We start from the raw sequence: 22,517 nt of genomic DNA on the forward strand, positions 1-22,517 counted from the left end.
ATCCCCATTTTACAGATGAGGTAACTGAGGCACAGAGAAGTGAAGTGACTTGCCCACGGTCACACAGCTGACAAGTGTCAGATCCGGGAGTCGAACCCATGACCTCTGACTCCGAAGCCCAGGCTCTTTCCACTGAGCCACGCTGCTTCCCTGCAGTTGCAGTTGCCATCAGAGTGCCCGGAGCCAGGTGCGGGATGGACTGGTTCGGGTGAGGGCGCGGGAAGAGGCAATGACGGTCAGGCGTGGGCAAGGTCACCCACATTAAAGGAATAAATCACCACTGCCAATGCTGTGAGAGTGCCCGGGGCTGGGTGCAGGTGTGGACGGGGGCAGCGCAGTCAGGCTAGATGTGGGCAAGGTCACCCACAGTGAATGAACGAATGAGCGCCGGTGGCTCAGGATGTCTGGGTTCGCCCTGGCCAGGCCTCTGCTGCCATTCCCCTAAGACTGTCTCTCCCCTCCCTGGCCTTCCTCCCCCTCATCCCTAGCCCGCCCAAACCCACCCCTCCTCCTTGGCCTCCCCATATCCCCAGAGAGGAGTGGCTGGAAAGGCAGCTGCTTTTCCCTGGGGTGGGGGAATGAGCAGAGGTGGGCCTTGTCCTCTGGCTGGAAAGGTCTGCTCCAGAGGTGTGGTCTGCCCGCCCTCTCCCCGCCCCCCATTAGATTCTTCCATGAAGTCTGGGGTGGAGTAGGGTGGGGCCCCAGTTGGAATTTTCCAAGGAGTCTGGGGCCGAGAAGGCTGGGCACCTCGGCGACTACAAGGGAAGATCCTGCAGCTGGGCTGGGGCTGGTACCCAGAGAGCCCAGTCTGGCAAGACAAGCTCTCAGCACGACAGAGGAGGGGAACGGGTGCAGGGAGGAGCCTCGCTGTGGACCCCACTGAGTGTCCCCCCAGCAAGGACAGCAGGATCTGGGGAACCTGCCCCCCACTCATCGTGCACCGACGTCTGCTGAGGGGGACCAGAAAGATCAGGGGTCACCGCAGCCCCCTCCCTCTCTCGTCCTCCAACACGCCCGGGACCTCGGACCTTCCAACTCTACCCTGGCTCTGCCCAACCTTCAGCCCCGTTCCCCCTCCAGAATTAGGTCAGAAAGCACAGCACACAGAGTCTGGTTTGGGCTATTTTCTCTGCGGCCTCCCCAGAGAGACACAGCCGCTCAGCCTGGGTTCCTCTCAGGAAACGAACTCTGGTTTTCCAGCCCCGGCCGCCTGCCCGCCCATAGGACGCCACGGACGCTGTGGGAGCTCCCAGCGGCTGTCACAACTCGTCTTTCTTCTTCATGATCATTCTTCTCAAGAGGGCTGTGATGTGGGGTTTGATCTCCTCCACAGGGACGGTGGAATCCCAGCTGTTCACCACTTTCCCATCTGGGGACACCAGGTACTTCCAGAAGTTCCAGGTCGGCTCCTCCCCGGAAGATTCTGGGAGAAAAGGGGAAAAGCACGGGGACTAGAACTTGGTTTGGAGACAGAGCGAGGCCTCGGCATGGCTTAGCCCCGGGTAGGGTTTCAAAGGAGAGATGTAAAGTCCAGCAGGAGGATGGCAAGAAGATCCCCCTCCCCATCCAACCCCTACACCTTCCCTCCCCCTACCCACTATGTACCCTGTGATCCTCAGGCAGGCAGAGTTCCAAAATTACCTGTTAAGAACTTGAAGGCGGCGTTCGCCCCGGCCCCACTGACAGCAATTTTGCTGAACATGGGAAAGGAGACGCCGTAGGTCTTCCGGACAAAGCTCTCGATCTCCTTGTTACCGTCTGGCTCCTGCTGGCCGAACTGGTTGCAAGGGAAGGCGAGCACGTTGAAGTGGGACGGGCCAAGGTCCTTCTGCAACTGCTGGAGGGCGCGGTAGTGCTGATCGGTGAAACCGCACTCGCTTGCCACGTTGACCACCAGAGACACCTATGGATAGGGAGAAGCAGCGAGGCACATACATTCACCTGCAAGTATGAACCCTTGCATATACAGGAGCACACTCACTCACACACACACACACACTACACAAGCCCTTCTAGACTGTGAGCTCGATGTGGGCAGAAATGTGTCTTTTTGCTGTTACAGTGTACCCAAGTGCTAGGTACAGTGTTTTGCATTCAATAAATATGAGTGAATGAATGAAGAGCCCATATACACATCCACCCACAAATACTCACCATACCCATAGATATCCAGACTGCAGGCACACAGTTCGCTCCCACTCTTGGCAAATGAGGGAGAAGTCTGGCACTGTCAGCAAGAAGCAGAGCAAGTCCCTTCTCAGCCTCCTGTGCCTCTCTTACACCCACCGCCAGGCCTGGAGACAGTGGCCTTAGGATCCCTCTGCCTTCACCTCAGCACTGGGACATTGTTCTCAGATCTGCCCTTGGCTAAACGATGTGACTTGATTTCTCTGTCCACTGCCACCTTCCTCTGTGACTCCTGACAAGGTGTTTCCTCACCGTATGTGCCTTAGTTTCTCCACCTGATAAAGGGGATGATAGCTTCGACCTCTCAAATCACTGAGTTCAGGCTGGTGAGGGACTTTCAGTCAATCAGCAGTATTTACTGAGAGCACGTACTATGTGCGGAATACTGTACCGCGCTCTCATTTCAGCACTTCTGCATCACCTAAGCACTTAGGTACTCAGGCTTCCACCCCCACGGCACTTCTGGGCATATCTTTATACTCTATTACTTCCTCTTTCTGGTAATTTATTTTAGTGTCTGTCTCCCCTTACTAGACTCCTGGAGGGCAAAGGCTGTGTCTTCTCTCTCTACTGCACTCTCTCAAGCCCTTGGTACAGTATTCCGCACATAGTACGTGCTCTCAGTAAATACTACTGATTGACTGAAAGTCCCTCACCAGCCTGAACTCAGTGATCTGAGGGGTCGAAGCTATCATCCCCTTTGTCAGGTGGAGAAACTAAGGCACATAAGGTGAGGAAACACCTTGTCAGGAGTCATAGCGGAAGGTGGCAGTGGTCAGAGAAATCAAATCTTCTCCTATTAAGTGTACGTGTGGATATTTGAAAAACAAGCACAAATGGTAAGGGTGGTTCCTGGATTGACTTGTCATAATTTAATCTAGGAAGGAATCTAGAATTTAATCTTGAATTATACATTCCAAGCGCTTAGTACAGCGCTCTGCACATAGTAAGCGCTCAATAAATACTACTGAATGAATGAATGAAGGACCCCTGGTGGAGATGGGATTTCAGACTTTGAAAATGGGAAGAGCAGAGGTCTGAGGATTTTATCACTTTAATACCATCACTTATCCTATCCCACCTGGATCATTGCATCAGCCTCCTTGCTGACCTTGCAGCCTCCTGCATCTCCCCACTCTAAAAATAATTATTATTATTATGGCATTTGTTAAGCGCTTACTATGTGCCAGGCACCGTACTAAGTGCTGGGGTAGATACTAGCAAATCGGGTTGGACACAGTTCCTGTCCCACATGGGACTCATGGTCTTCATCCCCATTTTACAGATGAGGTGATGGAGGCGCAGAGAAGTGAAGTGATTTGCCCAGGGCTACATAGCAGACAAGTGGCAGAGCTGGGATTAGAACCCATGGCCTTCTGACTCCCAGACCTGTGCTCTATCCACTACGCCATACTGCTCCTATCCACACTTCACTCTGCTGCCCGGATCATTTTTCTACAAAAACGTTCGGGACACGTTTCCCCATTCTTCAAAAAACTACAGGGGTGGCCCATCCACCTCTGCATCAAACAGAAAACTCCTCACCTTTGGCTTCAAAGCATTCAATCACCTCGCCCCCTCCTACCTCACCTCACCACTCTCCTACTACAACCCAGCCGGCACACTTGGCTCCTCTAATGCAAACCTTCTCACTGTGCTTCCACCTCGTCTACCTCGCCGCCGACCCCTTGCCCACATCCCACCTCTGCCGTAGAATGCCCTCCCTCCTCCAATCCTACAGACGCTTACTCTCCCCACCTTCAAAGTGTTATCAAGTTGAAAGCTCATCTCCTCCAAGGGGCCTTCCCTGACTAAGCCCTCCTTTCCTCTTCTCCCACTCCCGTCTGTGTTGCCCTGTCTTGCTCTCTTTGTTCTTCCTCCCTCCCAGCTTCACAGCACTTATGTATATATCTCTCACTTATTTATATTAATATCTGTCTCTCCCCATTCTAGACTGTAAGCTCACTTGTGGCAGGGACCGTGTCTGTTTATTGTTGCACTGTAATGACGATGAAACTGATGGCATTTGTTAAGCGCTTACTATGTGCAAAGCACTGTTCTAAGCGCTGGGATAGATACAAGGTGATCAGGTTGTCCCACATGGGGCTCACGGTCTTCATCTCCATTTTACAGATGAGGTAACCGGGGCACAGAGAAGTTAAGTGACTTGCCCAAAGTCACACAGTTGGCAAGTGGCGGAGCCGGGATTAGAAGTCACGACCTCTGACTCCCAAGCCCGGGCTCTTTCCACTGAACCGACTCTCTCAAGAGCTTAGTTTAGTGCTCTGCACACAGTAAGTGCTCAGTAAATATGATCGAATGAATGCATACATTGTTGGAGAAGGGTATGAACAAGAGTTGGGAAGTGGGAAAAATGAGAATGGTATGAGCAAGAGCTAGGAATGGGACAAATTAGAATGAGTCACAATGACTTAGACGAGCCTGAAAGGAATGAAAAGTGTAAATTGGGGTCGAGTAGGAGAAGAGAGCAGATAAATTGGAAGGAGAGAGCTCATTGAGTGCTTTAAAGTCGACGGTCAGGAATTCCCACCTGATGGGGAGAAGAATGGGCAACTATTGGAGATATGTGTAGAGCAACATTTTAGCAAAATGATCCAGGCGGCGGGGGCGGGGGAGTGTGAACTGGAGATTGAAGGAGACTGGAGACCAGCCAGGAGACTGACGCAGAAATAATAATAATAATGTTGGGATTTGTTAAGCACTTACTATGTGCAGTGCACTGTTCCAAGCGCTGGGGTAGATACAGGGTAAACAGGTTGTCCCATGTGAGGCTCACAGTTAATCCCCATTTTGCAGATGAGGGAACTGAGGGCCAGAGAAGTGACTTACCCACGGTCACCCGGCTGACAAGTGGCAGAGCCGGGATTCAAAGCCACGACCTCTGATTCCCAAGCGCGGGCTCTTTCCACTGGGCCACGCTGCTTTCAAGGGCTGAGTCCGGGAATCATGCAAACTGAATGAGGGCAAAGGGGATGGTTTCGGGTGAGAAGACGGGAAGGGCAGGGGGTGGACGAGTAGGAAGAGGCCAATCAACCCTAAACCGGATTGCAGTTGCCAGACACGGGGCTTTGCCCGAGTGAAAGGCGCCATCTGCTGTACAGCCCCTCTCCTCCCCCTCGTCCCCTCTCCTCCCGCCAACCGCTCCAAAGCAAGATTGACTTGAACCTTGTCGGTATTTCATCTTGTCTTGAGAAATCTGGCTCCTTCCGTTCCACAGAAACAGCTAAAAGTTCATTCCGAGGCTCCGAAACATCAGCAGTGTTTGCGGGATCGATTTGGCTGGGAAACCGCTTTATCTAGAATGTTATACCTCCTGAGCGTGTAGACTCCTCAGGGAAGGAGAAAGGCGGGCAACTCAATCGAAATGGGGCAATAAAGTTTCCACCAACGAGATCATTCTGTCAAACGACAGGAGGTGGGGCAAGGCGGGCCCACCACATCTCTAACCTGTTTTTTAACGGTACGTGTTAAGCGTTTACTGTGCGCCAGGAACTGTACTAAGCACCGGGGTAGATACAAGCTAATCAGGTTGGACGCCGTCCGTGTGCCACATGGCGCTCACAGTCTTAATCCCCATTTTACAGATGAGGGAACCGAGGCCCAGAGAAGTGAAGCGCCTTGCCCAAGGTCACCCAGCAGACAACTGGCAGAGCCGGGTTTAGAACCTAGATCCTCTGACTCCCAGGCCCTCGCCCTATCCACGAGGCCCCGCTGCTTCTCTACTCTCATTGCTTTGTGCTTTCTCCCCCGGGGAATTCAACCAGCCCCACTCTGGGGATGACTCTTCCGACAACCTTCCCACCACCAACCTGACTCCCGTCACACTACCTCACACTTCCTCTTGCCTTTGGGACAGCTCATGGAAATGCCATGGGTGCCTCCTTCCTTTTCGGTCTCTTGGCCTCTGGCTTCTCCCCACTTGAACCCATCCTACTTGCGGCAGCACGGTTATCTTCTTAACGCACATATCGCTCCTCTCCTCCAGTGACAACCCATTTCCCTCTGCGGAAACTCCTTACCGTTGGCTCCAAGGCTCCACAGCAGCTTTCCCTACCTGACATCAGGCGTGTAAATTCGTCGCTCCCCTGCTCACATTCTTGGCACCTTCCCTCTGCCCTACACTCATGCCATCCCTCCTGCCTAGACTTCCCTCCCCATCTTCAAATCCCTCCTAAAAACCCATCTTTTCCAAAAGGCCTTCCCTAAAAGAAGCAGCAAGGTCAAGCGGAAAGGGCACGGACCAGAGAGTCAGAGGATGTGGGTTCTAATCCCAGATCTGCCAATTCCTTGCTGTGTGACTTTGGACCAGTCGCTTAACTTTATCTGTGCCTCAGTTCTCCTGTTTCCCCTCCTATTTAGACTCTGAACCCCATGTGAGACAGGGACTGTGTCCAACCTAATTAACTTGTACCTATCCCAGTGTTTAGAATCATGTTTGACACCTAGTAAACTCTTGACAAATAGCACACAAAAAAATCCCAAATCCATAGGTCACCCAAGGCCACCCTGAGCAGTTTTGTATTTGTCATCTTCAGCAGTGATGAGCATCTCAGCCCCCATAGAAATTATATACACATCCCATTTGCTATCACTGTCTTCTCCCATTAGACTCCTTATGGGCAGGAACTGTCTTTTATTGACTCTCTCAAGCACATAGCACAAGGTTCGTCCACATAGGACAGGCGCTCAATCGATCCCATTCCCATTCCACTCTTTCCCTGTAACCCACAGCTGGCTCTCCACCTGTTCCCTCTGTCATTCCACTGGATAGTTCTGAGGAGTGGAGAGATAATACAGCATCCTGTACACTGTAGGTACTCAATAAATACGACTGTCTGTTTATAGCTGCCCAGGAGACCGAGCGGGAGTCAACGTTGCCGACAAAGTCAATGTTGCCATCGAGGAGACTGAGCGGACGTCAACGATGCCACTAAGGAGACCGGGTAGGTGCCTTTTTGATGCCAAGGAGATCGAGCAGAAGTCGATGATGCTGACGAGGAGATCAGAGAATTGTCAATATTTCCACTAAGGAGACTGAACAGGAGTCAATGTTGCCACCAAAGAGACCGAGTGGGAGTCAGTGTTGACATCAAAGAGACTGAGCGCGAGTCAGTGTTGCCACCAAGGAGATCAGGGAGGAGTTAATGTTGCTAAGTGACTAGATTTCCCCTGGCCAATTTGTTGGTGGTGTTATTAGACGGGATCCTGGAGGGTAGTTTCCCCTCTAACTCAGCTGATGGGGTTTCTCCCTTGCCTTCTGTCCTCTCACCATGAACAAGGGCCCACTGGTCGCTCTTGATCAGAGAATGCTGAGCTGGGTCCAGTCCCCAAAAGAAGAATGATTTTTTACTACGTGATCGCTGAACAGATATCCTTTAAACGGACTCTCCCTGACTTTCCACATAATGAGGGTGATTTCTTTTAAGCGCTTACTATGTGTCAGGCACTGTTCTAAGCACTGGGGTAGGTAGGTACAAGCTAATCAGACTGGACACAGTCCCTGTCCCACATAGGGATCATAGTCTTAATCTCTGTTTTACAGATGAGGTAACTGAGGCCCAGAGAAGTGAACCGACTTGCCCAAGATCACACAGCAAACGAGTGGTGGAGCCAGCTTAGGTAATAATAATAATAATAATAACGTTGGTATTTAAGCGCTTACTATGTGCCGAGCACTGCTCTAAGCTCTGGGGTAGGTACAGGGTAATCAGGTTGTCCCACGTGAGGCTCCCAGTCTTCATCCCCATTTTCCAGATGAGGTAACTGAAGCACAGAGAAGTGAAGTCACTTGCCCACAGTCACACAGCTATGTGGCAGAGGCAGGATTCGAACCCATGACTTCTGACTCCCAGGCCCAAAATCTAATCACTAGGCCATGCTGCCTCCCAGAATTCTAACTAAAGTCAACTAAATTCTAACACACCAGGCCAGTTAACTGAACCACATCCCTCCCAGAGCCGGGTCGGACACCTCCCGGGTGACCCTAAATGGACTTGAGGGGGCCGAGCCTTTGGTCGGGGGCCATCGGCTGGGTCCGGAGCCCCAGGACAAAAATCCGGTGGACTCGTTCCTGGGAGAGGAGCGGGGTCAGGGATTCCCCGGGGCCCCGTCCCAAGCTGATCTGCTCTGGCCCCTCTTTTCTCCAGGACGACTCTAGCCATTAACGGTAGCCAACATTTCACCCAACGGTCCCCGAGGAGTTCTCGCCTCCCTCCGGGAACACTGTTCACTTCTTCCCTGGCTCAGTTTTGCCAGGTGCTGGCCCCACGGCTTGGACAGAGAATGGCGTCTGACAGAAGGGGAAGTGTGTGTCGGGGTTAGGGTTAGGGGAGACGAACCTCCCTTATCTTCCTGGCCCAGGCTCTGCCATTGAGAGATAGACTTTGGCTGGATGAGGGGAGCCCATCTTGAGGCCACTCTCAGCAGCCATGTGACCCTTATCTCCTGGGGGTCAGAGACAGGCAGGCAGGCCGGCAGGTGGTCGGGGCTGCGGGGTTGCTGTTTCTGATCGAGCTCCTGGAAGCAGCGCCCACATTTCTCAAACGCAACCCTGACCGGGAGGGGCAAGAACACCCCGGTGGCGCCGTGTAGATGTGGGCACTGCAACCCATCCCCGGGCACATGTTCATCGTCCTGAATATCTATCCACCATTCTCGGCCAGAGACCCCACCATCGTGGTGTGCCACGTATCACCCTGGGTCCTTGGGAACATAGAGCAGGAGTGAATGGCCCCGTCCCCTGCCCTCCATTTAGTGGGGAAAATCAGGAATTGGTGATTCTTGCCTTTTGGACTCCCTCCCGGTGCCCATGACTGAAGGTGGCAAGCATAGACTGCCCCATCTCATTCCTCTGGAGGAAACAGACCTCTCTGGGGTTTGGGAAGGCCGGGCACAAAAACATCTTCGGAGCAAATGGTATTAATTGAGGGCTTTGCTGGGTGCTATGACCTATCCTAAGCTATTGGGAAATACTGCTTGGGGAAGCAGTAGAACATTTGGGGTTTCTGGCTGGAATGGGAGGGGTCCTGGTTGGGCTCTACCTTCAGCCTGCAGCATAGGGGCATTCTTACCCTCTAGAAAAACCTCATCTCCCACTCCCTTCCGCATCACCCCGACTTGCTCCCTTTGCTCCCCTTCCCCAGCACTTAGGTAATCATAATAATAATGTTGGTATTCGTTAAGCGCTTACTATGATATTTTTTAAGCGCTTACTATGTGTCAGGCACTGTTCTAAGCGCTGGGGTAGGTAGGTACAAGCTAATCAGACTGGACACAGTCCCTATCCCACATAGGGATCATAGTCTTAATCTCTGTTTTACAGATGAGGTAACTGAGGCCCAGAGAAGTGAACCGACTTGCCCAAGATCACACAGCAAACGAGTGGTGGAGCCAGCTTAGGTAATAATAATAATAATAACGTTGGTCTTTGAGCGCTTACTATGTGCCGAGCACCGTTCTAAGCGCTGGGGTAGATCCAGGGTAATCAGGCTGTCCCACGTGAGGCTCCCAGTCTTCATCCCCATTTTCCAGCCCAGAGAAGTGAAGTGACTTGCCCACAGTCACCCAGCTGACCAGGGGCAGAGTCAGGATTGGAACCCATTACCTGTGACACCCAAGCCCGGGCTCTTTCCCTGAGCCACGCGGGGTGGGTGGGCGCCACGTCGGCAGGGAGCAGCCTTCCGGGGGAAAGGCTCCGGGGAGAGGGGGCGTTTGGGTGAAACGCGTGGGGTCCGGCGGAGTTTGTGGCGGGTGCGAATGGTGCGGCAGACTTACCGAGCCGCGGTACTTCTCCAGGGAGACGAGTTTGCCCCGGATGTTGACGACTTTAAAGCTGTAGAAGTCGGGCTCCCGCTGGGCCCGCCGAGGCTCCGAGCCCGGACCCGCCAGGGCCAACGTTAGCGCCAGGCTTAGCGCCAGGCCTCCCGGCGTGGGCATGGCTGGGCCGGGCCCCCTCCTGCCCCGGGCCGAGAAGGACCGGGGCCGCCGGGCGGGACCTGGGATCGGGGAGGGTCGGGGGGACCGGGAGCTTGAAGCCGGAGGAAGAGGAGGCGGGGGCCGACGAGGAGGAGGAGCCCCGGCCCAGCCGCCCCCTGAGGGTCAGCAAGTTGCCCAACCCCTTCGCCGCCCCCGGACAACTGGACCGAGCCGGACTGACAGCGACCCCGAGTTGGGGTCTTTTCTGCTCCAGTTGGAAGCGATGTTGGTATTTTATTAAGCGCTTACTATGTGCAGCGCACTGTTCAAAGCGCTGGGGTATACAGGGTAATTAGCTTGTCCCACATGAGGCTCACAGTCTTCATCCCCATTTTACAGATGAGGGAATTGAGGCCCAGAGAAGTGAAGTGGCTTGTCCACAGTCACACAGCTGACAAGTGGCGGAGCCGGGATTCAAACCCATGACCTCTGACTCCCAATCCCGTGCTCTTTCCACTGAGCCACGATGGAAGCTGCGGCTTCGGGGCCTGGGTCGCCGGACCCCACCCGGGACCCCAACCCCGATCCCACCCTGGACCCCACTCAGGAGCCCCCCCAGGATTTCACCCCCGATCCCTCCCCGGACCTAACCCCGGACCCGGCGGGGATGGGCCGATAATCATAATGATAGTGGCATTTATTAAGGGCTTACTATGTGCCAAGCACTGTTCTAAGCGCTGGAGTCAATGCAGGGTAATCAAGTTGCCCCACGTGGGGCTCACAGTACCATTTTACAGATGAGGTCACTGAAGCCCAGAGAATAATTCTAATGTTGGTATTTGTTAAGTGCTTAGAGCTGGGGGAGATACAGGGTCATCAGGTTGTCCCACGTGAGGCTCACAGTTAATCCCCATTTTACAGATGAGGTCACTGAGGCACAGAGAAGTTAAGTGACTTGCCCACAGTCATACAGCTGACAAGTGGCAGGGCCGGGATTCGAACCCATGACCTCTCCCAAGCCCAGGCTCTTTCCACTGAGCCACGCTGCTTCTCCAAGTGAAGTGACCTACCCAAAGTCACACAACAGACAAGTGGCGGAGGCGGGATTAGAACCCAAGCCCTCTGACTCCCAAGCCCGCGCTCTTGCCGCTAGGCCAGCCCGCTTCAACACCAGAGATTGTCGAGCCCCACGTGCTCAGGCGGTTGGGGGAATGCAGCTGTTATTTTATTATTGACCGCTTGCCGTCTGTCAAAGGATGTCTGCCTGTTTTGGGGGTTACCCTCGGCCTAGGGATGAGGGCGGAAGGAGGCCGGTCACCCCATCCTGCTAATTCCAAAAGGCCTCCGTGGTGGCTAACGGACACTCCCCGCCTCTCTGCCCTCCTGTTCCTCTGCCTCCCTGCTGTCCTAACCCACTAACCACCCACTTCCTGCCTCCCTGCTCCCCCAACTCTGACAGGAACCATGAATGTTCACATAGAAGGAACGTCCAGGGACTCTTCCAGTGCTTAGTATAATGTTTCACACATTATGAATGAGGGAGAATCAATATCACACTGCTGTTGTTACTGTAGCTCCTGCTGAAGGAGGGAGAAGTAGGATGAATCGCATCCAACGAGATTGGATGCGCATGAAACTGGGCTTGGTGCTGGGAAAATATCCTAGCATGTTGTACAATACAACTAACTCCTCATAATTCAGGGACTGATGATCCCAACTTATGAATACCCCAAGTGTCCTTGCTTCTCGTTTTGCTCTGGAGCCCAAACCTGAGAATCAGTGGACCCGAATGCTAATCCTGACCGACACTTGCCATGTGGGTACCTTGGACGAGTCACTTCACTTGTCCATTCCTCAGTTTTCTCACTGTAAAATGGGACTAAATACCTCTTTTATCTCTTACTTGGATTGTGAATCCCGTGTGGGACAGGGACTGTGTCCGAACAGATGATCTTGAATGTACCCGAGCACTTAGGACATAGTAAGCACTCAATAAATATCACTATCATCGTTATTATTATTATTGTGAAAGGTGGACTTGATGGTGGGGAGGGTTTTTTGGGGGGAAGTAAATTTCTATTTAGACTGTGGGCCCCATGTGGGACGGGGACCGAGTTCCATCTGTTTACCGAGACTTTACCCCACTGCTTAGTACAGTGCTTGTCCTATAGTAAGCATTTAACATATACCATAATTATAGTTATTATTGTTTTCATTTTTATTCTTTGCCATCACTGTTCTGTGATGTAGCCGAATTGCACATTCCAAGCGCTCAGCACACAGTAAGCGCTCAATAAATACAATTGAAGGAATGATTGAATGAATGATGGCTCTGCTTGTACTGTCTGTCCATTTCACTACACGTCTGTCTCTCCACTGAGTAGGACAGGAGCAAGGGAAAGAGATGAAAATTAAGAAGGCAGGGAGAAGCAGCCTAGCCTAGAGAAGTAGCATGGCCTAGTGGAAAGAGCACGGACTTGGGAGTCGGAGGACCTGGGTTCTAATCCTGATCCGCTATTTCTCTCCTGTGAGACCTAAAGCAAGTCACTTCACTTCTCTGTGCCTCAGTTACCTCATCTGCAAAATGGGATTTAGACTGTTAACCCCATGTGGGACATGGACTGCATCTAGCCTGATTATTTTGTCTTTACCCTAGTGCTTACTACAGAGCTAGAACATAATAAGCGCTCAAAAAATACCATTAAAAACCCTCAAACCCCAGAAAAATAAAGTCAAAGGGTGTATCCAGAGCAACATCCTCAGCCACCAGTACAAAAAGGAAGTACTAATTTAAGCAAAGGAACATTCCAAAAATAGATGCTTCGAGGAACCCCATCAGGAAAGGGCTCCCAACTTCAAAAACAGAAAGGGGCTGTTAAAGCCTCTCAGAGAGGGGTGAGATGTGAGGAGGAGGATGGGTGGGACCGAGGGGGTGAAGGGTGCCTCACTAGCGGGCAGCAGACAGAAGGGGCGGATATAATAATAATAATGTTGGTATTTGTTAAGCACTTACTATGTGCCAAGCACTGTTCTAAGCGCTGGGGTAGACACAAGGGAACCAACTCACGTTCCGTCAACTGAGAGGGCACTGGCTCGGTGTCTCCCCGGCGCATCAGAGTTAGGTTCCTGTAGAGATCTCTGGAGCCAGAGCTCGTGTGTGCGGGTGCTGGATCCTTAGGGTCAGCAAGGATCCATCCTTCCCGGCGCCCGTGTAGAAAGAATCCACCGGGGAGAGTCAGGACGCAGTGTGGATCAGCAGTCTAAGACCATTGCTCCCGGCAGAAGTGGGATCCTCAGGGTCATGGAGACAAGTGTGAGAAAAAGGGTCAAATACAGGATAGGGAAAGTATTGAGAAGAAATGAGAAAGGGGAAATCGAGGCAAGTCCCTTTCACTTCTCCGTGCTTCTGCTTTCTCACCTGTAAAATGAGGAATCCCTCTTACTTAGAGGGTGAACATCACGTGACCAGGGACTGTGTCAAACCTGATAATCTTGTATCTACCCCAGCATGTAGCACTGCGCTAAACAACAATCACGTTATCGTCTTCTTATCATTGTTATTATGAGGTACTGGTGCTGTTTGTGTTTCATCTTCTTTCAGGCCACATGACTAGAAGAGGCAGACCAGCAAGACAAAAGAAAATAATGGAGCCACTAGTCATGTTTTTCATTCCCTCTTTCCCGCCCTCCCTTAGATTCAAAATCCCTACCAGCCGCTGCAAAAGCTAACATCTGCCAACAGGGGCATGCATGGTGGGACGATTTTAAAAGAGGGCGATCAAAGTAAGCCAGCTCGGAGAAGCCCATCCACCTGATTACCAAAACTAACTTTATTTCTGATCCATTTCCAGGTTAAGTGTTTCCTAGAGGCTCCTCTGTGGCACCGAGGTGCTTTGCTTGGCAAAGGAGCTGTCCTCTTTACAGTTGTCCTTTAAAGAAGTATAGTTCTTCAAAATAGTCTCAAGAAGAATATTTTGATCTATGAATAGGCTGTAATGGAATCTAGAAGGAAAGGGTTTTTTTTTAAATCTTAATTTTAGTAAGCTAAATATCAGGACCTTTGTATTTAGGTTTGTACTTTTTTCTTTTTTTAATGGTATTTGCTAAGCACTTGCTACATGCCAGTTACTGTACTAAGCACTGGGGTAGATACAGGTTGGACACAGTCCCTGTCCCACATGGGGCTCACGGTCTTAATCTCGATTTTACAGATGAGGTAACTGAGGCACAGTGAAATTAAGTGACTTGCCCAGGCTACAGAGCAGACAAATGACAGCCGGAATCTGAAACCAGGTCCTCTGACTCCCAGGTCCGCGTTCTTTCTTCTAGGCCACACTGCTTCTCGTATTTGGTAGCACTTTGCACCTCACCTGAATATTGGCAGTTTAAATCTCCCGCAAGTCACCAGGGAATTAGCTTGGAATCGGTTTGAAAGCGTTCCCTTTAGAAGAGTGTAGCTCAGTTTTCCTGGGAACCTTCTCTATAACATCACACCTTCATTTGTCCATTTACAAAACACGAAGAATGCCCTTCCATCCTGAACCAACAGTGAAGCCTTTGGCGGTGCCTCATTTAAAAACATTATTTATGAATCCCCTATTAGAAAGATGTATGGAAGTCGATAGACTCACCTGGTAGCCAAACACTGAGTCTCGGCAATAAACGTGTCAAAGTTTTCATCTGGCTGAGATGCAGAGTTCCTCAAAAGTTATTTCCCTAGAAATTATAAGCATCCAACTTTGAAAGAGACATCCCCCTAACCCCAAACCCCCAGAGAGCAGTATCAGGCCATAGCAGGGGCTGGTGCAGGACAAAGGGACCAGTAGACCTCAGTCATAATAATTAGAATAATAGGTATTTGTTAAGCGCTTCCTATGTACTAACTGTATTAACAGCGCCTGGCACATAGGAAGCACTTAAATACCATAATAATTATTATTATTATTGCTAAGCGCCGGGGTGGATATAACACCATCCCTGTCCCACATGTGGCTCACAGTCCCAATCCCCATTTGACAGATGAGGTAACCGAGGCACAGAGAAGTGAGGTAACTGAGGCACTCTTAGAGGACGAAGATGACAATGGTGCCTCCCTCCCGACAGGGTCACCTGCCTACTTGCTTGGGGAAAGGATCCCTTGGAAAAAATCTTTCTTGTGGTGGGCTTCATGAAGACACTGTTTCTGTGGAATTGTTCAGCCGGCACCGTATCAGGGAAGGTTGCTCTGCTACGCTTAGCCGGCCAGGGGTCACATCTGCACGGGGCAAGCATTTTGTGGAGAGGAATTTTCTTAGAGCGAATTCCAGTGTTTGCCTGAACCTGCACAGGACCGACCTAATGTTAAGTGACGACTTAATACTAACAAGGACTACGCTAGGCAGATGAGATTAATTTGTCAGACCTCTACGGTCTGTTCTCACCTTGTGAACTCTGATGTCAGGATTGCCCCTGAACTGTGTTAAGATTAATTTTCAATCAGTCAGTGGCATTTATTGAGGACTTTCTATATGCAGAGCATTGTACTAAGCACTTGAGAGAGTACGGCAGAATTAGCAGAATCGTTCCCTGCCCTTAACGAGCTTATAGTCTAGAGGGGGAGACAGATACTAATATAAACAATTTGTAATATATAATTTAAAGATTTGTACATAAGTGCTGTGGGGTAGGGGGTGACGTGACTATCAGATGCCCAAAGGTCACAGTTCCAAGTGCAAGGATTTACACCTGCAGATCTTCTTCACATCCCCCTGCCACCCCGGGGAGGGGCTTCCGAGTCGTCCCACTAGGCTAGGCGGGCCGACCGTACGGTGAGCAAGAGGAGCAACGTGGCCTAGTGGAAAGAGCTCGGGCCTGGGGGCCAGAGGACTTGGGTCTAATCTCGGCACTATCACTTGTCAGCTGGGTGACCCCAGGAAAGCCATTTACTTCTCTGTGCTTCAGTTTCCTCATCTGTAAAATGGGGTTTCAATGCCCATTCTCCCTCTCCTCTAGGCTGCGAAGCCCATGTGGGACAGGGATGGGGTTGGATCTTCTAACCACCATTATTATTATTACTATTAGAAGCCCAGACGATCGATAGTAAGGGTCAATTGTGTGGACTCATGGGCTCACGCGGGAGGTTTTCCCAAGGATTCAGTCCCATGAGAAATATTCTCGCTGCATCAGTTCAACTTAATACTTTCGAGTCCTGCTGGGCTGCATTGCAACTAAAAATCCCAGTACAAAACTTCACCCATTTCGACTAGTAGTAAGTAGAAATAGTGTTTATTAAGTGCCCACTGTGAAAAAAAACACCATACTGCAGGCCTGGCAAAGAAGTGCACGACTGAAATGCAGGCACCGTCCCTGCGGGGAAGGGGCTCACAATCTATGGGGAAGGAGGAAGGGGTTGGGGAGAGGCACATCAGGAAAATTGAAATATAAAAGACAACAACTCAGTCCTCTAGACTGTAAGATCCTTGTGGGCGGGGAATGTGTCTCATATCGTTACACTGAACTCTCCCAAGGGCTTAGTATGTGCTCAATAAATACGACTGATGATTTTGCCAGCTCTGTTTGTATCCTCCTGCTCCCTAAATGTGGGTAATAATAATAATAATGTTGGTATTTGTTAAGCGCTTACTATGTGCCGAGCACTGTTCTAAGCGCTGGGGTAGACATAGGGGAATCAGGTTGTCCCACGTGGGGCTCACAGTCTTAATCCCCATTTTTACAGATGAGGGAACTGAGGCACAGAGAAGTTAAGTGACTTGCCCACAGTCACACAGCCGACAAGTGGCAGAGCTGGGATTCGAACTCATGAGCCCTGACTCCAAAGCCCATGCTCTTTCCACTGAGCCACACTGCTTCTCCTGGAGGTATCCCTCCAGGTTCTGTTCTGGGTCCCTTTCTCTTCTTGGTTTACACTCAGTCCCATAATTTAACTACCACCCCTCGGCGGAAGATTCCTGAATCCACCTCCATGATTAATTAACTCTCTGTGGGCCAGGATGGTGTCCCCTCTCCAAGCAGAAGATGGAGGTCACTGCTCCAAGTAGGTGCTCAATGAAAACAGGTACTACTAGACTGCCTCGCTAGTCTACAACTCTGCGTGGATGTGCCGCCAGCCCTTCTAACTCAGTATGTCTCAAACCGAACTCATCCTTTCGCCCAAGCCCTCTCCTCCACCACAGTCAACACCCCTCCTTCTTCCTGTCTTTAGATCAGAAAGCATTGCTCAACTCCTCCCCGTTTCCACAGCGTTTCCAGGACCCACCCCTTCCTCCCCTCTCCGCGGGTCCAGGCACATGGAATATCCACTCCCTCGACGGGCTCGTCCGGCCCGGTCTGGTCCGGCCTCAGACCGAGGGGTCGTTCGCCCCCAGGAATGTCTCTTTTGGGCCCTCCCTCTTTATCCCTCGTCAGGAGCCTTCCCCGACTAAGCCCTCCCTTCCTTTTCTCCCACTCCCTTCTGCATTGCCCTGACTTGCTCCCTTTACTCAACACCCCGCCCAGCCCCACAGCACTTATGTCCATATCTGTCATTTATTGATTTCTATTAATGTCTCTGTCCCCCTCTAGACTGTAACCTCACTGTGGTGCATGGAATGTGTCTGTTTATTGCCATATTGTAAGCTCCCAAGCGCTTAGCACAGTACTCCGCACACAGTAAGCACTCAATAGACACGATTGAATGAATGGCCTTTCCAGGACAAGGCTGGAGTTGAGTGGCCGGGGCATCGCTGTGCCCGGAACAGGGCTTGGCATGCTGAGAACTGGTATGGCGTAGTGGGTCTGGGAGTTGGGAGTTATGGGTTCTAATCCTGACTCCGCCACTTGTCTGCTGTGTGACCTCGGGCAAGTCACACTTTGCTTCTCTGGGCCTCAGTTTCCTCACCTGTCAAATGGGGATTGAGACCGAGAGCCCCACGCGGGACAGGGACCGTCCCGGGCACACAGTAAGTGCTTAGTAAATGCCACTGTTATTATTGCCATTTGCTCTAGGATGGCCTCGCTCACCCCCCACCAAGGCCTTCGGCAGGTCATTTCCCCCGGGCCTCCCCGAGGCCTTCGGTGGGTCATTCCCCTCCGCCTCCCCTCACAACCTCCTGCCCGCCCCCAGCCGCCTCTTCCTCCCGGATAAACGTGACGTCCCTGTCCCTGACCTCCCCTCCATAAACCTGACGCAGCGTCCACCCACCGCCTCCCCGCCCCAACCGCCTCCCTCGACCTCGGCCTCCCGCCCGCACCCCACCTCCCTCATAATAATAATCGTAATAATGATATTTCTTAAGCACTTACTACGTACCGAGCACCGTTCTCGGCCTCCTGCCCACCCCCACCCCAAGACCCTCCTTATAATAATAGTAATAATGAAGGTATTTCTCAAGGGCTTACTCTGTGCCAGGCTAACTCTCTTCCCCCTTCAAAGCCCTACTGAGAGCTCACCTCCTCCACGAGGCCTTCCCAGACGAGCACCCCCTTTTCCCTCTGTTCCCCCTCCATCCTCTCCTCCTCCCCCTTCCCCTCAGCACTGCGCTCGTTTGCATATATTATTTGCTACCCTAGTTATCTTCTTAATGAGGTGCTCATCCCCTTGATTAGACTGTACGCCCGTCAAGGGGCAGGGACTGTCTCGGTTGCCGATTTGTCCATTCCAGGAGCTTAGTACAGTGCTCTGCGCATAGCAAGCGTTCAATAAATACTATCGAATGAATTTCTGGTGATGTTTTCTTTGGTTCAGTTTTGCTCTGCCGTCTCCCCCAAGGAGAGGCGAGCCCGTCCCCGGGCGGGGATGGTCTCCCCCTTGTCCGTTCCAAGCGCTCAGTCCAGCGGTCCGCACAGAGTGGGCGCTCCACAGCTCCTACTGCGGCCCCGTTCTCGTCCCCCTGCCCTTCCCCGCCTTCCCTCGACCCGCCTCGGCCTCCCCAGAAGGCCCCAGCGCTTAGCAGGGGGCTTAGCAGCGTGGCTGAGTGGAAAGAGCACGCGCTTTGGAGTCAGGGATCATGGGTTCGAATCCCGGCTCTGCCACTTGTCGGCTGTGTGACTGTGGGCAAGTCATTTCACTTCCTCTGTGCCTCCGTGACCTCATCTGTAAAATGGGGATGAAGACTGGGAGCCCCACGTGGGACAATCTGATTCCCGTGTGTCTACCCCAGCGCTTAGAACAGTGCTCGGCACATAGTAAGCGCTTAACAAATACGGACATTATTATTAAGTCACTTCACTTCTCTGTGCCTCCGTGACCTCATCTGTAAAAAGGGGATGAAGACTGGGAGCCCCACGTGGGACAACCCGATTCCCCTGTGTCTACCCAGCGCTTAGAACAGTGCTCTGCACATACTAAGCGCCTAACAAATACCGACATTATTATTAAGTCATTTAACTTCTCTGTGCCTCCGTGACCTCATCTGTAAAATGGGGATGAAGACTGGGAGCCCCACGTGGGACAACCCGATTCCCCTGTGTCTACCCCAGCGCTTAGAACAGTGCTCGGCACATAGTAAGCGCCTAACAAATACCGACATTATTATTAAGTCACTTCTCTGTGCCTCCGTGACCTCATCTGTAAAATGGGGATGAAGACTGGGAGCCCCACGTGGGACAACCCGATTCCCCTGTGTCTACCCCAGCGCTTAGAACAGTGCTCGGCACATAGTAAGCGCCTAACAAATACCGACATTATTATTAAGTCACTTCTCTGTGCCTCCGTGACCTCATCTGTAAAATGGGGATGAAGACTGGGAGCCCCACGTGGGACAACCCGATTCCCCTGTGTCTCCCCCAGCGCTCAGCACAGAGTAAGCGCTTAACAAATACCGACATCATTATTATTATTAGCACTTGACGGAGGCCACGGTGACGGCCATTCGGGGGGGGGGGGGGGCCCGCCCCTCCCCCCAGGACCGGCCTGGCGCCGCGCCCCTGCGCGAGGCGGTGGGGGGAGGGGAGGAGAGGGAGGGAGAGGGTCCTCGCGCCCGGCCGCGCCGCCTCGCGCCGCCTCGCGCCGCCTCTCCCTCGCGCGCGCGCCGCCTCTTTCTCTCGCGCGCGCCGCCTCTCCCTCGCGCGCGCGCCCCCTCCCTCCTCCCTCCCTCCCCTGCCCGCGCCCAGAATGCAGCGCGCGCGTCGTCGTCGTCGTCGACGGCGGCGGCGGCCATGGCGGCCGAGTGTTGAGGCGGCGGCGGCGGCGGCGGCGGGGGCCTCCGGCGGGCTTGGCGGCGGGGGCGGCCCAGCGGGGCCCGCCCACACGAGGAGCCCCGGCGCGCGGCTGCAGCCCCGCCGGCCGCGGCTGCAGGTACCGGGCCGGGGCGGGAAGAGCGGGAGCGGCGGGGAGGCCGGGGAGGCCCGCTCCCGCCGGCCACACCTGCCGGGGACCGCCCCCCTCGGACCCGGACCCGGACCGGCGGGAAACCCCGGGCGGGACCCGGCCGCTCCCCGGGGGGAGGCCAGCGAGGGGCTCGGCCCCCCCCTCCCCAGTCCCCTCCGGCCGGGCCGCGGGAAACCCCCCCCCCCTTCTCTCAGGCTCGACCTCTGACCTCCCACGGACCGGCTGCCCCCTCCCCCTCCACACATTATCCTGGAGAAAACAAATCTGGACCCCCCCCCCCTCACAGAGCAGATTCCCCATTCCATTCGGAAAAGTCGGATCCCGCCTTAGGAGACCGACGGGAACCATCGTTGTCAGCCCCGTTGGGGATGGTGAAGGTTAGGCCGACCTGTTGGGTGGGTCGGGGGGTTTTTTTCTTTTGTTTTTCCACTCTTCGCCTCCGCCGCTTCGGCCTTGGAGGCGCCGGTCGGGGGGAGGGGGGGGGATTCCGCAAGAGCCGCGAAAATAGACTGCCGTGATCATAAGCATGTCGGTGTTAAGGGTTTACGATGTGCAGAGCACCGTCTTAAGCGCCGGGGGAGATCCAGGGTCATCAGGGTGTCCCACGGGAGGCTCACGGTTTTCATCCCCATTTTCCAGATGAGGTCACTGAGGCTCAGAGAATAATGTTAGTATTTAAGTGCTTGCTACGTGCAGAGCACTGTTCTAAGCGCCGGGGGAGATCCGGGGTCATCGGGCTGTCCCCCGGGAGGCTCACGGTCTTCATCCCCATTTTCCAGATGAGGTCACTGAGGCCCAGAGAAGAATGTTAGTATTTGTTAAGCGCTTGCTAGGTGCAGAGCACTGTTCTAAGCGCTGGGGGAGATCCAGGGTCATCAGGGTGTCCCACGGGAGGCTCAAAGTCTTCTTCCCCATTTTCCAGATGAGGTCACTGAGGCTCAGAGAATAATGCTAGTATTTGTTAAGTGCTTACTAGGTGCAGAGCACTGTTCTAAGCGCCGGGGGAGATCCGGGGTCATCGGGCTGTCCCACGGGAGGCTCACGGTCGTCATCCCCATTTTCCAGATGAGGTCACTGAGGCTCAGAGAATAATAGTATTTCTTAAGCGCTTACTAGGTGCAGAGCACTGTTCTAAGCGCCAGGGGAGATCCGGGGTCATCAGGGTGTCCCACGGGAGGCTCACGGTCTTCAACCCCATTTTCCAGATGAGGTCACTGAGGCCCAGAGAAGAATGTTAGTATTTGTTAAGCACTTGCTGTGTGCAGAGCACTGTTCTAAGCACCGGGGGAGATCCAGGGTCATCAGGTCGTCCCACGGGAGGCTCACGGTTTTCATCCCCATTTTCCAGATGAGGTCACTGAGGCTCAGAGAATAATGTTAGTATTTAAGTGCTTGCTATGTGCAGAGCACTTTTCTAAGCGCCGGGGGAGATCCGGGGTCATCGGGTTGTCCCACATAAGGCTCACAGTTAATCCCCATTTTACAGATGAGGAAACTGAGGCACAGAGAAGTGAAGTGACTCGCCCACAGTCACACAGCTGACAAGTGGCAGAGCGGGGATTCGAACCCATGACCTCGGACTCCCAAGCCTGGGCTCTTTCCCCTGAGCCACGCCTTGCCCACAGTCACACAGTTGACAAGTGGCAGAGCTGGGATTCGAACCCATGACCTCTGACTCCCAAGCCCGGGCTCTTGCCCCTGAGCCACGCTGCTTCGCCAGTTCCTCTCCCGAGAACCTGTTCCCCCCACCTTGCTCCCCTCCGTCGTTGGGTCATCCCCTTTTATGTGTGAAAGAAACCACATTTCATCACCGGCCGTAATGGTTAGTCACTAGTCTTCTCTCCAGGTAGGCACCCTCTAAAAGCACTGCTGTCATTAAATCCTGTAAATCTTCCATCTAGGGATATAGTCGTGAGAAGTTCAGTTCTTATATTCTAAAAGGTCAGTGAAACTCCAAAGGGGCCAACGTTGATTTCAGTAAAAAACTATAGATAATACGGATCGATTTCAACCTCCCTCCTGTTTGCAATCCAGTTGGCGCAGGGAGGAAGTGCAAAGGAATCGAGAAATGAAACTCGAGAAAAATAGC

General features: G+C 52.8%; 2 protein-coding genes across 5 annotated transcripts in view; one reads left to right on the forward strand and one right to left on the reverse strand.

Annotated features, from left to right (window-relative positions):
• Positions 1-1,109: 1,109 nt before the first annotated feature.
• Positions 1,110-10,236, reverse strand: GPX7 (glutathione peroxidase 7). The gene is made up of 3 exons (XM_029083034.1): positions 9,982-10,236; positions 1,642-1,903; positions 1,110-1,423 (listed from the first exon to the last, which is right to left on the reverse strand). Exons 1-3 carry the CDS (start codon positions 10,141-10,143, stop codon positions 1,260-1,262), a joined length of 588 nt encoding a protein of 195 aa, XP_028938867.1. The 5' UTR covers positions 10,144-10,236; the 3' UTR covers positions 1,110-1,259.
• Positions 10,237-20,317: 10,081 nt separating this feature from the next.
• The window catches only part of TUT4 (terminal uridylyl transferase 4), a 45,086-nt gene continuing 42,886 nt past the window's right edge, over positions 20,318-22,517 (forward strand). For all 4 annotated transcript variants that reach the window (XM_029083386.2, XM_029083387.2, XM_029083388.2 and 1 more), the window contains exon 1: positions 20,318-20,395. The gene's annotated coding sequence lies outside the window, so the exon portion shown is untranslated. The remainder of the gene's footprint in view (positions 20,396-22,517) is intronic.

This window comes from Ornithorhynchus anatinus, chromosome 18 (assembly GCF_004115215.2).
Source record: "Ornithorhynchus anatinus isolate Pmale09 chromosome 18, mOrnAna1.pri.v4, whole genome shotgun sequence".
In the NCBI taxonomy this organism is placed as follows: Eukaryota; Metazoa; Chordata; class Mammalia; order Monotremata; family Ornithorhynchidae; genus Ornithorhynchus; species Ornithorhynchus anatinus.